Source organism: Genypterus blacodes, unplaced genomic scaffold, assembly GCF_046128005.1.
Source record: "Genypterus blacodes isolate CSIRO-AG114 ecotype Tasmania unplaced genomic scaffold, CSIRO-AGI_Gbla_v1 ptg000017l_1, whole genome shotgun sequence".
In the NCBI taxonomy this organism is placed as follows: domain Eukaryota; kingdom Metazoa; phylum Chordata; class Actinopteri; order Ophidiiformes; family Ophidiidae; genus Genypterus; species Genypterus blacodes.
Window position 1 is genome coordinate 1,879,716 of NW_027466831.1, and position 14,766 is coordinate 1,894,481.

At 43.7% G+C, this 14,766-nt stretch overlaps 2 protein-coding genes across 4 annotated transcripts in view; both read left to right on the forward strand.

The window, feature by feature from the left end:
• Positions 1 to 2,831: 2,831 nt before the first annotated feature.
• On the forward strand, positions 2,832 to 7,209 carry park7 (parkinson protein 7). Of its 2 annotated transcripts, none has more exons than XM_076141426.1 (6): positions 2,832 to 2,910; positions 4,424 to 4,525; positions 4,711 to 4,770; positions 5,022 to 5,091; positions 6,355 to 6,441; positions 6,717 to 7,209. In XM_076141426.1, the coding sequence occupies exons 1-6, from the start codon at positions 2,893 to 2,895 to the stop codon at positions 6,875 to 6,877; spliced, it is 498 nt and encodes a 165-aa protein (XP_075997541.1). In that variant the 5' UTR covers positions 2,832 to 2,892; the 3' UTR covers positions 6,878 to 7,209. The 2 variants fall into 2 exon arrangements, with proteins under 2 accessions (XP_075997541.1, XP_075997540.1); XM_076141425.1 differs by lacking the exon at positions 2,832 to 2,910 and adding an exon at positions 3,573 to 3,773.
• Positions 7,210 to 7,480: 271 nt separating this feature from the next.
• kcnab2a (potassium voltage-gated channel subfamily A regulatory beta subunit 2a) overlaps positions 7,481 to 14,766 on the forward strand; it is a 61,721-nt gene continuing 54,435 nt past the window's right edge. The window contains exon 1 of one of the 2 annotated variants that reach the window (XM_076141071.1): positions 7,481 to 7,562. The gene's annotated coding sequence lies outside the window, so the exon portion shown is untranslated. Of the gene's footprint in view, positions 7,563 to 11,292; positions 11,626 to 14,766 lie in introns of those variants that run through there. The other variant, XM_076141072.1, reaches the window with a different exon arrangement.

Below are 14,766 nucleotides of genomic sequence, written 5' to 3' on the forward strand. Positions count from 1 at the left end.
CACAGTGCAAGTATGTGATTGAATTCATTTGAACTGTTTTCACATACAGTATGTTGCCTTGTCTAAGGGGGGAAAGTTACTCCGGCGTTGCTTAAGCTGTGGATTATCTGTCTGCGCCCTTCCGTCTCTTCAGCACCAACATGAATTCACCCACTCAGGGTCTATCACACATCCGCAGAGCTCCCTGAGAGAGAGCGGACCTTAGGGAGAGCCCAAGCAGGGGGGGACCTCCACAGAACAGAACAGTATAACGGAGCAGAGCCGGGTTGCGTTTGAGCCCATGGGCAAGGCCTTCTCACTCACTGGCAGCCACTTTGTTAGGCACACAACACTAATCCTCCTTGTGTCTTTATTACCCTCTGTGTAGAGGAGCAGACCGGGGCAGGGACTGGAAGGGGGGCGGAGGGGGGGGGGGGGGGGGGGACCGCTGCAGGGCCCGAATCATCAGCATTCCTGTTTGAAGATAGACCAAAGTGCAGCATTAAGGCATCTAATAGAGACAAACAGAGCAAAACAGACTGATACGCACAGAGACAGAATAAAGGGGAAGGAGGGTCCCGTTTGCCCCCCTGCATCATTTGAGGATTGGCAGATTATTGCAACCAGAAATGGCTCTGAGGCAATTCTGCTTCATGTTGTTACACATATTCAAGAATCTAAACAACATATTAATGCACTGCCTTAATTTGTAGCACTGCCTCTGTGGTTGGAAACAATTTGTCATGCATTGGATTTATAGGAATCTCATTTTGGATAATTATAAAGCAAATTGCTTTGTAAATGTTGATACATTAATCTAAATGTATCTTGGTTCAGTAAGAAATGTTTTTCCAAAAACTCTGGATGATCTGACAAAGATTATCTTTGTCATCATTCATATGGTGCTACTTTTATTTTGTATTATTTTTCTCCTGTGATTATTGCTGAAAATATAATTCTGACACACTTGGCCTTTCTCTCACTCCAGCCTGCTTGAATTTGAACTCACTCAACTGGCGCCATCTTGTGTCTGTACTCTGCAGCAGGCTGTCAGCAGAGGTGCATATAATTCAATGTCACCTTTCCCTCAGATCTCCTCACTGTCCCCCAGCTGTCACCTGAGCTCTTGGCAGCATAAGGTAATAGCATCAAGATGCAATCAAGATTTTATGCTTGTCAGTCACTTCATGCCCTCGGTGGCTTATACTGTGGGAAACAGGCGCCTGGATAAAGCCGGAGCACAGACGGGAAGATAAAATGCTCCCAAATATTCATCAGTTTTCCGACTGCATTAATGTAAACACTGAATGCTGCCAATAGTTGACTGGGAAGAGTAACCACTCACCAACGTGAGCTGGAATGTAGTAATGTAAAGAATAAATGGACATTCTTTTGCAAATGTTCTGTAACCACTTTGAGTTTAGTGGCACTTCTGGCGATGTGAAGCCGGCTCTGCTGCTGTGTATCTCCACTGAACAGAGCCTCTTCTTGTAAGCTATGTCCACGTTTCAACTTTATATCCACGTATACGCCGCTCTGTATTCTTCGCGATAGTAACAGGATTACTTTGTGACAAACGGTAATTTGTGGAATTCCCTCGTTTCAGTTTCAGGATTTTCTCTTTCTCTGTCGCTCGCTTAAATAAAAAGAAACGTGTCTGTATTTTCAGCTCCCTGGTGGTTTTATTCCAGAAGCCCTTCAGGTTTGTGTGCAGACCTCTGTGAAGGGCCAGATAAAGCAGAGCGAGGGGCCTGCTGATGCAAGACTGAGGAAGCTCCAGAGAACATGTCATGGATTCCACTGATGTAAGCACCACAGGCTGAGCTCACATGTCCCCACAAGCCGAACATACAGTACCATACACACACTTAACATTCACTCAGAATCAACACTTTGCTCTCATGTCACACTTAATTCATAACCATAGCCATGTGTTTTAACCCTTTGACAACAAGCCGTTCTCATTTTACATTAGGATCAAACCATTTTCCAAAGCTGGATGTAGTGTGATTTTAGTGTGATTTCCATACTAAATGAAAGTAGGAAATTGTTACAGTGGTATAGATGACAAGAGTTTCAGAGTCTTGGGCACTAATTGTCTCATAAATAATTTTAAAAACATTTCTTCATCATGATCGTGCACTTTATGATTGCATACCGAAAGGAATTAGTAAATGTATGTAAGTGAATTAATGTATGGAAATGAGCTTGAGTGCCACCGTGGGTCTGGTTTTGTTGATCCCCGGCTGCATATGTTGGTAATCGCCGCTGCCTCTTGGATTCACTCCGAGGCACGCAGTAAACAACCTGCTGCCAGCACCCCCTACGCTTTTGTTTAATCTGCCATTTCACTGGGCTCTAGTATGTTGCACCAATACGAAAGTGAGTCTCTGCAGCAGAATGCACAGAGGCACATTAACCGCGATGGGTGCCTGCACACTAAAGCCCTAGACATTAAGTCGAGGATTTAAGGCGGAATATGATTCCCCAGTGTCTTATGAGTTTGGTGCAGACGTTCTCAGACAGAATTTAAAGAATGCAACGGCCCTGGTGACCTGCTGTCTGATGTCACTTTCAAAATAAGGCTCATTATGTTTAATTAGCTTCTTGAATCTCTCTCTATAGCCGACGATAAGCCCCCTGATTAACTAAAAGAATCTGTTTAGTCTTTTAGCAAATACCACTTTGCCTTTGTCTCCAGAACATCTAAGTTACAGTTTTTCTTTTGAACGTTGTGTGGTTAATACTACTGCTGAATGTGGACTTCTTTTCCTTGTTTCCTTGCTTCCTTTCACAATTTATCCTTAATCTTTGATAAATACCACCATCTACTGGAAGAATAACAGTACTGCTGGACAGGGACCAGAATAAGCACGTTGCCTTCATACCTGGTTACAGACTTGTAATCATTGAATGGAAAGCAGCTTGTTTGTAGGTAATGTGACATATTTACGTTAATAACTAACCAATATATGTTACATTAATGTGATTGATTGACTGTTGGATATTTAAAGCCGTTGTATAATTTACAGGGTGTGTGTTTTCGCTATGGCAATTGATATATTCTTGTTTTTTAAAGAAATTTCAACTTTGCACCTTGTAGGTAGTTTTGTATGAAAGAAATCAGCCGCCGATCAGCTCTCAATTGTTTCCCTCCACTTAAAAAGTTTTTTGGATTATCTGGGTAATTTATATTAATATATAAGACAGAAGAATTAATGTATTTAAATTTGGTAGAATTAATGTTCACCCTCATTTACTTTGTTGAAAGGTAAATAAAGTGAGATTTTAGTCTTGACATGTAACGCGTGTATGTTGCGCAAAAGAGTTATGGCAATCCTGGTCCTGTCAAAACTGTAGCGGGGGTTGTGAATAACCCAGCACCCATGTTAACTGGTTACTTTGGCGTCATTGCAATATTTAGCTGCCCCGCGGAATGCCTTTCTTCCCTTTTATCAACGAAAAATCAACAGAAACATAAAGGCATCATATTTCACTAGTAAACATGAATAATAAATTACAAAAACGAAGTCTAAATGTTACATTCACCGCTTTAAACAAAACAACCAAGAACGCGTTCAGGCCAGTATCACTAGTTAAACCGGTCTCCAATCGCGCCATCACACCGGTCTGTGGCTCCTGAAAGTTCCACACTGGTTAGCTATCGTCTCTGCACCTCCGAACAACTCGATCTAACTTCAGCCATGGCAGGAAAGAGGGCTTTAGTGATCCTGGCGACAGGTGCCGAGGAGATGGAGACCGTCATACCCGTGGACATCATGCGAAGAGCCGGGGTGAGGAACTCATTCACCCGCTGCAAGTTAGCTTCGTTAGCTAGCCAATGCCATCGACCAACACAGCTCAGCTATCATACAGTCAAATTAACCACAACATTAGACAGGGTTTATTGTTTTTATTGTTAGATTTGCATTGTTTAGACAACATATTGAGAGAATTATATGCAGCGCAGCCGCAATAACGTGCCAACAGCAGTGAGACTACTGCCCAGTTAGCAAACGGTAGCAATAAACACAATTATCATTGTTAAGGCAGTAATGTCCTTTAAGCGACTGAGGTGTTGGGTTGCACAAAATTGTTGATTCGAGCTGAAAAGTGAGTGCAGAATCAGAGGCCAAGTTTAAATGTCAAAGTCCGACGTCAGTGCACTGCTTCGCCACTTATTGACTTTCAAAATAAAGGTCTTAAAATAAAAGTCTGCTTTCGTAAAGGTGCACTTCCTTTTTCATCAACAAAATCTGTTATGTCCACAAATGTCGCAATAATTATATGATGAATACAACACAGCGTGTAGTTATTTCTTTCTTAAATATCTTACACGTTTGTTTTGATTATGGTAAATCTTAAAAAACAATTTTGTCCTGCTGTCTTATCAGTTACCTACACTGGTTCAGATGAATTGTGTGCTACCTCCTCAAATCTGTAGATTGCTGTGACGGTTGCAGGACTGATGGGTAAAGAGCCGGTGCAGTGCAGCAGGAACGTCCTCATCTGTCCTGATGAGAGCCTGGAGGAGGCCAGCAAACAGGTGGGGCTCAGTATCCAGCGTTCAGATGGTCGCCTAAAGCCAGGCTTAAGGTTTCAGAACTATATCTAATATTAAGTATTGTTAGTATTTCCATCGATCAGCACCATTAGTGTGAAGCCTGGTTCTGCTTGGCTCTGTAATCTCAACCTTGTCAGCCTACATATTTCATGGTTTTGCCTCACCAGGGCCCATATGATGTCGTGCTTATGCCAGGGGGAATGCCAGGGGCACAGCATCTGGCAGAGGTGAGGAGTTCCCAGACAGATGCATTCATTTATAGAACTCTGTCTCTATCCCAGGAGTCCTTTTAAGCATTCGAAGAAATGACAATGTCTGACTAAGAAGACCAGAACCCTAATCCTAAACCTCTGTACAGTTTTCCTTAATCCTTATAACATAGTCAACACACACACACACACACACACACACGCGCACACTGAGAAATCATATGTTCCGCCAATGACTCACACTGTTTTGGTTTCTCCTTCTCTTGTAGTCTCCTGTTGTGAAGGAGGTGCTGAAGGATCAAGATAGCAGGAAAGGCCTGATTGCAGCCATCTGTGCAGGTACACCTTAGGAAAAATGAACCAGTGATGCTTAACTGTGAAAGCTGGGACCTCCATAAGTGATGCCTTTGCTCAGGTTCATCTGGGTATGACTGTTTTGAATAACTGTAAATTAGCCACAAGCCAAAAAAAAGGTGTTTTTCTTTACAAACATGGGGCAGTACCTTCTTCTGTACCTGGCTGGGAATCCAACATGTGATGGTTGTTGTCTATCAGACATTTTTTGCCAAATAACAACATAAAAAATGGTAAAGGAGACTACAAATATGATTAATAAATCTACACTCAGTTGTGATGACATTTGTCTTTTGACACATGCACTAAAAGCGTGAGGGTATAGGCAATAACTCCCACATGGCCTGACATTTTATTTGACGGCTTATGCTGTGGAAGGACACTGGAAGGACATTTTGAATAGGGATAGAGGACCAATGCGGCAAAGTGGATTGAAGGGCGTCCTAGAAAAGGGACTGAAATCCTCACAGGAGCATAGAATTAATGAACCTGCCAGCCTGAGTGCCGGAAGCAAGACGTATTATTCTTCCTTAACATGAAATGATTCTCTTGCCATGTGCAAAAAGCCTTCTGATAAATTACTACTTCCAAAACCACAACGATAATGCAGCACCTCAGTGTTGCACAATAACACACAGACACAAGCCCGTGTTGTGTTCAGGGGTGCGTAGTCGTCGTGCCTCCCCCCCACCACCTCTCCTTGCCGACCTCTCCTTACGGCTGTGACTCTCAGATGGTCTCTCCCAGACTGGTGTCCTCTGGGTGGAGACTGTAGCTGTAACAGGAGTAGCTTGGCTTTAACGGGCAGGCTGCTGTTCTGCCAGGGGAAATTGTAATGTTTATACTGCATTGGAAGACGGCCAAAAGGCACAATCAATAACTTTCTATTTATTAACAGTTTTTGGATGAGCTCACTGCAGTGCTAGGACGTTGCCAAAGTTAATGCAGCTGCAGTCAATGTCTTCAGCCTCTCCTTTTGTCTCTTTTCAATATGCTGCAGTCTTTGGAGAGAAACTGAAACCGTATACTGTGTCAGTTTATTCTTAGAATCAATGCAATAGCTGAAGATGTGTTTCAGCTCCAATGGCATTGTCTCATATAATCATTTGATATGATTTTTGATATTTATGTGATACTAAATACAGTTTTCTTCACAGTGATGTTTTTGATGTAAATGTTTTGATTTTTAGTATTGTTTCAAAATGGAAAATTGATGAATTAACCTGAAATAATTTTCACCTTCTGCAGCTCCCACTGCTCTTTTGGCGCACGGCATCGGGTACGGCAGCACTGTCACTACACACCCAGGAATGAAGGAAAAGATGATGACTGGAGGTAAAAAGAGCAGTTTACTGGGGTGGGAAATCAGCTGGTACACTTTTAGTGGCTGGTGTAGCTCAGAATGAAATGTAGTTATCTGTAAGAGGCAGCAGGTGGTGCTGCACCAGCTGTTTCTTGCCTGCAGAGCATCATGTCACTATGCAGTAAAGCAGACATAGGGAGGTAAAAGGTGAATAACAGTATAAAAGCGCTGTCATTCTTGGCAGAAGATGAAACCCTCATATTGTCCCAATGCTTTAATGCTGTTTTTGTCTTTTTGTTTCCCCCAGACCACTATAAATATTCAGAGGCTCGAGTGCAGAAGGACGGACATTACATCACCAGCCGTGGGCCAGGAACCAGCTTTGAGTTTGCCCTGGCAGTCGTAGAGGAAATTATGGGGGCTGAAGTCGCAGCTAAAGTCAAGGCACCTCTGATAATGAAAGACTGAGTGTAGTCATACCGGCACTTTCAGCTAAGACGAGGTTGTAAACTACTGAAATGGCTGATCCACCATGGCTGCAAAAGAGTCTACTTGCACTAGTAATGATTGTGTGATGTTCCCAGGCGACACAAAACTTTCTCTGTCAGGTTATAGTCCTATTTTGTCTTTCGTTGGAAGTAAAAGACACATTTATTTTGTTGCACTTAGATACATCATGGGTCACTGCACAGGCATATCAAAATAAGTCAAATTGTTACCTAAACCTGGAATAACACAAATGCTTGTTCATTATTGTCATGAATTTTCTGCCCTTGCTATTAAAATATGCATCTGCGGTGCCTGTGTCTTGCTCTCTGCTATATTAACACTGGAGGTCACCGTGACTTGGATTCCACATGCCTGCGGTGGCTGCAGAGTGCAGACGCCTAAATATAGGCGACTTATTAGAATGTATTGTTACCGTCACCGGGAACGCGGGAAGCAGAATCCGAATTGATTGACATGTTATTCTGGCCAATCAGACGTAGGACCTATTCTGCAATTGTCCAATGGCAGATCGGACGCAGTTTAAAGGGGCGGGGCTGTGATCCGGCGCGTGGTGGCGGTGTGGTGTCAGCCAGCAGAGCCAACAAACCCAGAAGGTCTTCATCACAGACTGAGGAGGAAGAGAAGGAGCGGAATTCTGACACAGGTAGGAATGTCTCACTTTTCTGAATGAACCATTAAGTTTTACAGGGTACGTTAGAGATGGCGGCTTTGAGAAATACATTTTTTACGTGTCTTTTTCGTTGTGTGAGAGGAGTTTACGCAGTGGTAATCACGGTAGCTACTAACGACTCCATTCGTCTGACACCGTGTTAGCTAATGGCTAATGGCACAGGAACGTGTTCAAGAGCCGGTGTTTGCAACGGGAAATCATATGTTAGCCGAGATTAGCTTGCTAAGCTTCCTCGGTTGTGAGCTCCAAGTTCACTGCAATTCGTGGCTTAATAGGTTGACATCAGCCTCTCAAATTGGCCCGACAGGTTAACGCCTGCTCTAGGTAATGTTAATACGTCTCCAGCACCTAGAAGTGTATGTGTGTGTGTATGCGTTCGTGTGTCTATGCATTCGGTGCTTGTGAACTCGTAGCCATATTCTTATTTAGAGCTCGTTGTACAGCTGTGAGCCGACACGGAGACGTCAGATCCAGAAGCTCAACATCCATCCACAGCAACCGCAGTCAAGCTGTGCGGCAGAGGCTGATCGGAACACAGTGCGGCAGCAACAGCAGCAACAGCCAGGTTCATTCTTCTATCAGCCACAGACATGACACACAAACTGTCAAACTGTGACGAGAAAACACCATAATCACACACATCGATCTCCTGCCATATATTCCCCCCCCCCCCTATAATCTTGGGGTTAAGGTCATGTCTATATCGAAGATGTAGATATCAGTGTCATCACTACATACTATACCTGTGCAGCTGTTCTATCTGGTCGATATTGGAACACAAACCGCAGAGATAACGTCATTTTCGTTCTTAGCACATGAGACAGGAAGAAGTCGAGGTGTTTGCATGGAGGGGAAACACAGCATCAATTATTGCAGGCACAGGCTGTGTGTGTGTGTGTGTGTGTGTGTGTGTGTGTGTGTGTTTCACTTGAAGCTGCAGACTATCTCATTCTGGTAAGCTGCAGTTTCAGCTGCTGGGAATCCAACTCTTAGTCATCCTTTGCTCAGCACACAGCAGCAGTCAGGGGTCGGTCACAAAGGAGGGCACCTGAGCAGTTTATAACCAGCCACTACATCACCAAACATGTATGAAATGTTTTCTGAATCAAGAGAAGCCCTTTTTTTACTGTAAAAGTCACATCACATCAAGATCAGCTGTTTGTGCACCTGTGAAAGAGGCTGACATGAACCACTGCAAACTGGTTCATGTCAGTTGTCAGCCTATGATAGTCCTACATTTTATAGAGACATGTCTTTCACGGTGGTCGATATCGGTGCATTTACCAGTGCTGCTAATATCATCTTGTTTATTTCAGAATAAAAACGAATATCCTTGTCTGTCTTTTATAAAGAAAGGAGCATCGCTGCAGGATAAAAGTGTGTGTGTGTGTGTGTGTGTGTGTGTGTGTGTGTGTGTGTGTGTGTGTGTGTGTGTGTGTGTGTGTGTGTGTGTGTGTGTGTGTGTGTGTGTGTGTGTGTGTGTGTGTGTGTGTGTGTGTGTGTGTGTGTGTGTGTGTGTGTGTGTGGCACAGTTTCATTAATGCCATGTTTTCCAGTCAGATATTTCTGGAACGTTAACATTTTGCACTGTTGCACATAACATGTTAGAATTATTCTGCTCGAGCAGCTGTGCATTAAAGAGCTGGAGGCTTGACTCCCTATTTGTGGAGAGGGTGAAGGAGGGTGGGGAACGTGAGTCTGAAGTCACTGCGACTGAGTCACTGGTTAAGCTAATGATGCAATTAGAGCGCTGCACTCTGCATCTTGATTACATCCCCTACATGTGACCTGCCCCTGCCCGCACAGAGGGAATCATAACCAGGCCTGCCTGATTTGCTCTGTCAAATAATTCAGTTAAAATATCCAAAAAATAATAGACAACTGCAACATTTCACATCAGTTGCCATACATTTATTACTTGGCCTTAAACATTTCTATCACTTCATCCAGCCTGGAATATAACTGCTCAGTGATTCCTGTGAAACAATGTAGCGTGTACAAGTCAAACAATGGCAGAACTCAAATGGAGAACTTATTTTGGGATATGACATGAAAAGATAATATCAAAGATGCTTTACATTTGTGTTTGCCAGTTTATAAGCACTTCTGCAAAAGCCTTTGTAATCCAATACTAGAGCCCTGCAGTAAATGGTGTTCTTGGAAAGCTTGTGTTGTTCTGTCATCTCAGATGAGAGGCTGTAATTCAACTTTGCGGTCATTTATGAGGCTTTAAGTAGCAGTGGTGGTTTTGTACTGGACAGTTCTTCGTGAGAGCATTTCTAATACATTTTCTTCATTTAAGTAATTATTAGAAAAGCCTGTCAATAAATAATACAACTATATAGTAGGAGATTTAGATCACAAAGCAAACATTTGTTATTTAGACTGGCCACAGTTGCTGTCATGGTGCCATGGTGTGATTGATGCTGTATATGCTGTGGGAGGGGAGAGATTTGTCTTGCTATGCAGTTTCTCCCTTAAACATCTCAGGTTGTATTCATCACTTGTGTGTGTGTGTGTGTGTGTGTGTGTGAATATGGGCAGGACTGCAATATTTGCAGTAAGCATTGTTCCCTTTGAGGGTGTAATGTTCCCATACTGCACTGCGTTTCGCTGCTTCATTTGTCATTACCTACTACTTCCCCTGTAGGCCTCCTGCCTGAAAGGTGGGAGGTAAATCCTTCATGTTCCCTCAAAACACACAAGGCTACAGAGAACTGTAACCTAAATCATCAGAATGATATACTCTTGATTGATACAATAGAGTAATTAATTGATAAACAATCCCGTTCTTATAATATACAATATACCCAGTGAGACATGCAGACACTAGAGTTGTACATTTGTAATGGCCATCCTCTGAGAATCAGCTCGGGGCTAAAAAAAAAAAAGAGCGGCCAAGTGTGTCAATGTTTTCCTTTTGGTCTCTGTAACATGAGGGTAACATGTAACAAACATACTGTAGGTCTGTGGCTTCCCTGTTGCAGAGGCTTAGTCATGTCAGTTAGTGCAACTGTGCTTACCCAAAGTCTCCGTCAGCCACAGCCCACTGGATGTTTCCAAACTCCCTGTGACCCTTAATAGGAATTTGTTTGTTGAATTTGGTTAAATAGATTCTGTGTTGTGTTTGCAGGCACGATTGCAGTGTTTCAAGCGAACTGGATGTGTAACTGCCTAGCTGCTTTATAGATCCAAAATCAGCATCATCACATAGGAATAGGCACCTTGTACCCATGCGAGGGAGTGAGAAACACAGTATGTGCCTTGCTCAAAGACACCTAAGCATTGGTGGAGCGTGAAATTTTTGAATTGCCAGAACCGTCGGTCAAGGGGTCAACTGCAAAGGTTGTGTGTGTCCTTCAGCAGACTTTGAAAGTGTCGTTCCCAATCACTCCACTCCTGCCACACCTCCACTACACACATATACACACAGGTCAGATTTGAGCCAATTTCAATGGAAACCACAATTATTTAGAAAGAAGGGAATGTTTTGTCTTTGAAACAGAGAAGATATTTCTTTCTTGCTTCCCTTTTGGCCCACCCTTCTCTCTTTTTACAGCTCACTGTGATCAGCTGAATGCACGCTTACTTGAATGCTGACAGTGCAAAGGGAGCAGTGTGTGTGCGTGCGCGCGCGCGCGTGTGTGTGTAGAGGAACGAGGGAGGGGCATTTCCTTTAATGCGTCGGCTCTTGTCAGTGACTCTCCACGCTTACACATTTATTCTCTCTCTTCTCTGTGTCTCTCCTCTCAGCTGCTGATACCCGATTCTTTTCTGTCGTCTGGCACTTTATTTCCATTCAGCCTGTATTTATCTCTATGTCAGACATACATCTTCATCTCACACTGAGTCACGCGGGATCACACATTCACAAGTCCTGCATCATTCCTCCTCATCTCTTTCTCTCTCTCCCTGTGTCTGTTCCCTGCTCATCCTCTCGGATTTTTGGCTGCCACTCCTCCATCGGTGATACTGCGTTTCCCACACTCGATCCTCGGGTTTTGCTCACTGCGTCAGGAATCGGCAGCAGACTGAGGTGGGTGTTTTGAGAGCATCATCGCTCGGTGTGAGGCTGTGTGTCTTGGGTATCTCTCTCTCTCTCTCCCCCCTCTCGCCTTGCCTCTCCTTCCACTCTTCCAGACCGTCAGCGAGAGTCGGAAAGATTGCACGTCTGTCGCTGCAGGGGAGCAAATGCCATACTGTCAGTATGTACCAGCGTTTAAGTCAACATTGTGGCACACTAAGCTAAGGAGGAAGCATATCTCCCTCTGTGGATCTTGTGGACTGTCTACTTGGCTGTCAATGCGGGAGCGTGGTACTACAGTGCAGTTGCTGCATCGAAAACCGTCTTTGCATACCTTATAATACTCTCTCCCTCCTGTCTCTACTCAGTTACTCCTCTCTGTGTGCATGTCTGTTATGTTTTATGCATATGCTCTGCCCTCATGGCTATGCTGTTAGATTTACATAGAACCACAGTAAAAAATAGCTGGGAGAGAAGCCTTTAGTTTAGTGCAAAAACACATCCAGCCGCTTTAACGCAACCAGGACGTTTGATTTCATTTCACCTCACCTGCCCTATGCTGCTGCAGTTCCATCTGTTGCAGTTGCTGCCACGGTCAGAAACACCCCGAAGCGTTGCTGTAACTGTTTTCCAAGTGTGGTGATGTATGTTGAGAGGTTTTGACAGTCGGCGGTCCCTGGCTAACGGTGTTATTTAGTGTGAGTCTCTTGTTGTTGTTGTTGTGTACCCCTGCATGTGTTTGTGTACTCGTGCACGTTTGTCTGTCTGCGTGTCTGTTCACTCTTGCATAGAGTATTTGTGCTTGTGTGCCCATGGGCTCCTTTCCAAGGAGAAAGCACGGCAGAGGGAGGCTGCAGGGGTTCAGTTTGGTGCAGTCAACTGTTGAATGCTCTGTATCGAGCAGAGAAAGGCGGATTTTTTTTTTTGGGGCTGGTGTGTCCTTTCACTGGACTGTCACCTTTCTACTGCAGGAAAGCATGGCCACCTTTGAGGCATCAGTAGGGAAGTCATGCGTTTAGATCATAATTAAAGTTATTGTGCTGTTTATACTTGTTTATTGCTTGTATTCACAGCTAAATCCAGATGTGTTTGCTGGAATGTACAACCAAGCTGCTGCTAGAGAGGAAACTCAGAGGGCTGATGGTGGAAATGTTTGCATGCACATGTCCTCTGTACTTGCACCACTGGACAGAGGGCAAGATTTGAATCAGGCATGAATATTGTCTTGTATTCTGGTGAGTTAGGTTGTTATTTCCTGCCCTCCTTCAAACCAGCATCCCTCACATAAGGGTGCACTTTACCATTTAGGCAAACTACAGCAGTTGAAGAAACGGTGCAGAGCGCGAGCGTTGACACCTCGAATGGAACAGTGCTTCCTGCAAATGTTGCACGATGGTGTTGAAATGAAACTTGAGTATAACTATAATGACGTACAGTATGAAAAGCTTTAGAGTGATGCAATGCAACATTCTCAAGCTCAAGCAGTCTCTTGTTTGCATGCAGGAGCAGTGACAGTCTGTCTGCTATATGCCACATGATCAAAAAAGACATGATACAGATGAGCCTTCTGTCTTACTTTTGCCTTGTTAGTATATTTGTGTAAGATAAGATGCATCACTGTGTTTCTATGCCTCACAGGCAACAGTAACTTTTCCGAGGTAAAGGATCATTTTAAATCACACTGCTAGATGCTGACACAGGGCCGTTTCCCCAAAGATGTTTTCCTGATTCATGATGCCACTTTTATTAGTTGAGGGTCAGCTCTGAGTGTAAAAGCACTTGACAAAGCCCAAGACGTGATATTCATGATGTAGTGTAGGAGGCAGGGGCTCAGTGGGTAGTGCTTCCGCTTGGGAACCGGAGGGTCGCCGGTTCAAGCCCCTGCCGAGGTGCCCCTGAGCAAGGCACCAAACCCTCAATTGCGGTGGTAATGTAATGTAAGTCGCTTTGGATAAAAGCGTCCGCCAAATGATCGTAATGTAATGTAATGTAGTGCACAGTGTGGATGGGTCATTTCAGTTACATTTGAAGTGGGCGTTATGATTTAGTCGTGACTGTTGTTTGATGTGTGTGTCTTATGAGACATTGTGCTGTTGCTGATGGCAGACTTATCAGGGTCATTTCTGTAATTGCCAGTGACGCTTTAGATTAATTAGAATGCCTGAAGCTGAAACCCGAGTGCCTCTTGCATGCTACATTGTGTCTGCTGGTGTAGTTGAATGCAGCACCATCATAGCAACTATTGACCTACACTCAATGTATTAACGGTTTGTTTTAAGGTAATATGATGCCACACTAAACTCATTTTGGTTTAGTTTGGTGCCCCCCAGTTGGCTTAATGTGGGTCTAGCCTGCTATAAACGAATGATGGTTATGGCTCATTTCCATAAGGTCCCATGAAGCCCTGTAAAAAGGGGTTGAGGTGGATCTCAGATCAACTCGGTTTACTTGAACATGATAAAGATTTTCATGCGCTGAGAATCAGAGTTGCATGACGAATACAAACAGCTCATAGAAACAAAGGGAGTCACGCTTCTTATTGATGGCTTTTTGCCAGTTTGTCCCAGTGTGTCTTTGCTGCAGTGAGAGCAGAGGACCGATTGACCTCACATACAGTAGCACAGACAAACAAAGAAGTGGGAGGGAGTACATTAAGAGGGATGCAGAGAGAAACGTACTGAAAACAAATGTGGGGAGAGGAGGTCAACCTGCCAATAGATGCATGTGATACTGTTTTGACACTGTTTCAATTTGGTAAATGTAACAATTAGAAGATGATGGCGAGTGACATGACAAGACTTTTCAATTTGTGGCATTTTCTGTGAGTTCCAGTTGGAGCTGATTAATCATCCAGCGTTGTCACTTCTGGTCCGGTCATCCCATAATAGTATCATGACATAGAGATGGCAGTCAGCATCCATGCTTACCTTGTCTACACAAATCATGTTTAAGTATCTTTATGTCCTTCCTTACCGATTATATGAATAATTCTGGTCCAAGGCTTCTAGTTCTTTTCAGGTAAGGCAAAGACCTTGATAATTTGCCCTTTGTTGTTTCTCTCATCTCTCTTCGAAAAAAGTAGAATTCCTTGAGCCAGTTTTAATCGTGTAAACAACCTCAGCGTGCTTCTCCTCACCTGCCGTGCTTTCCCCT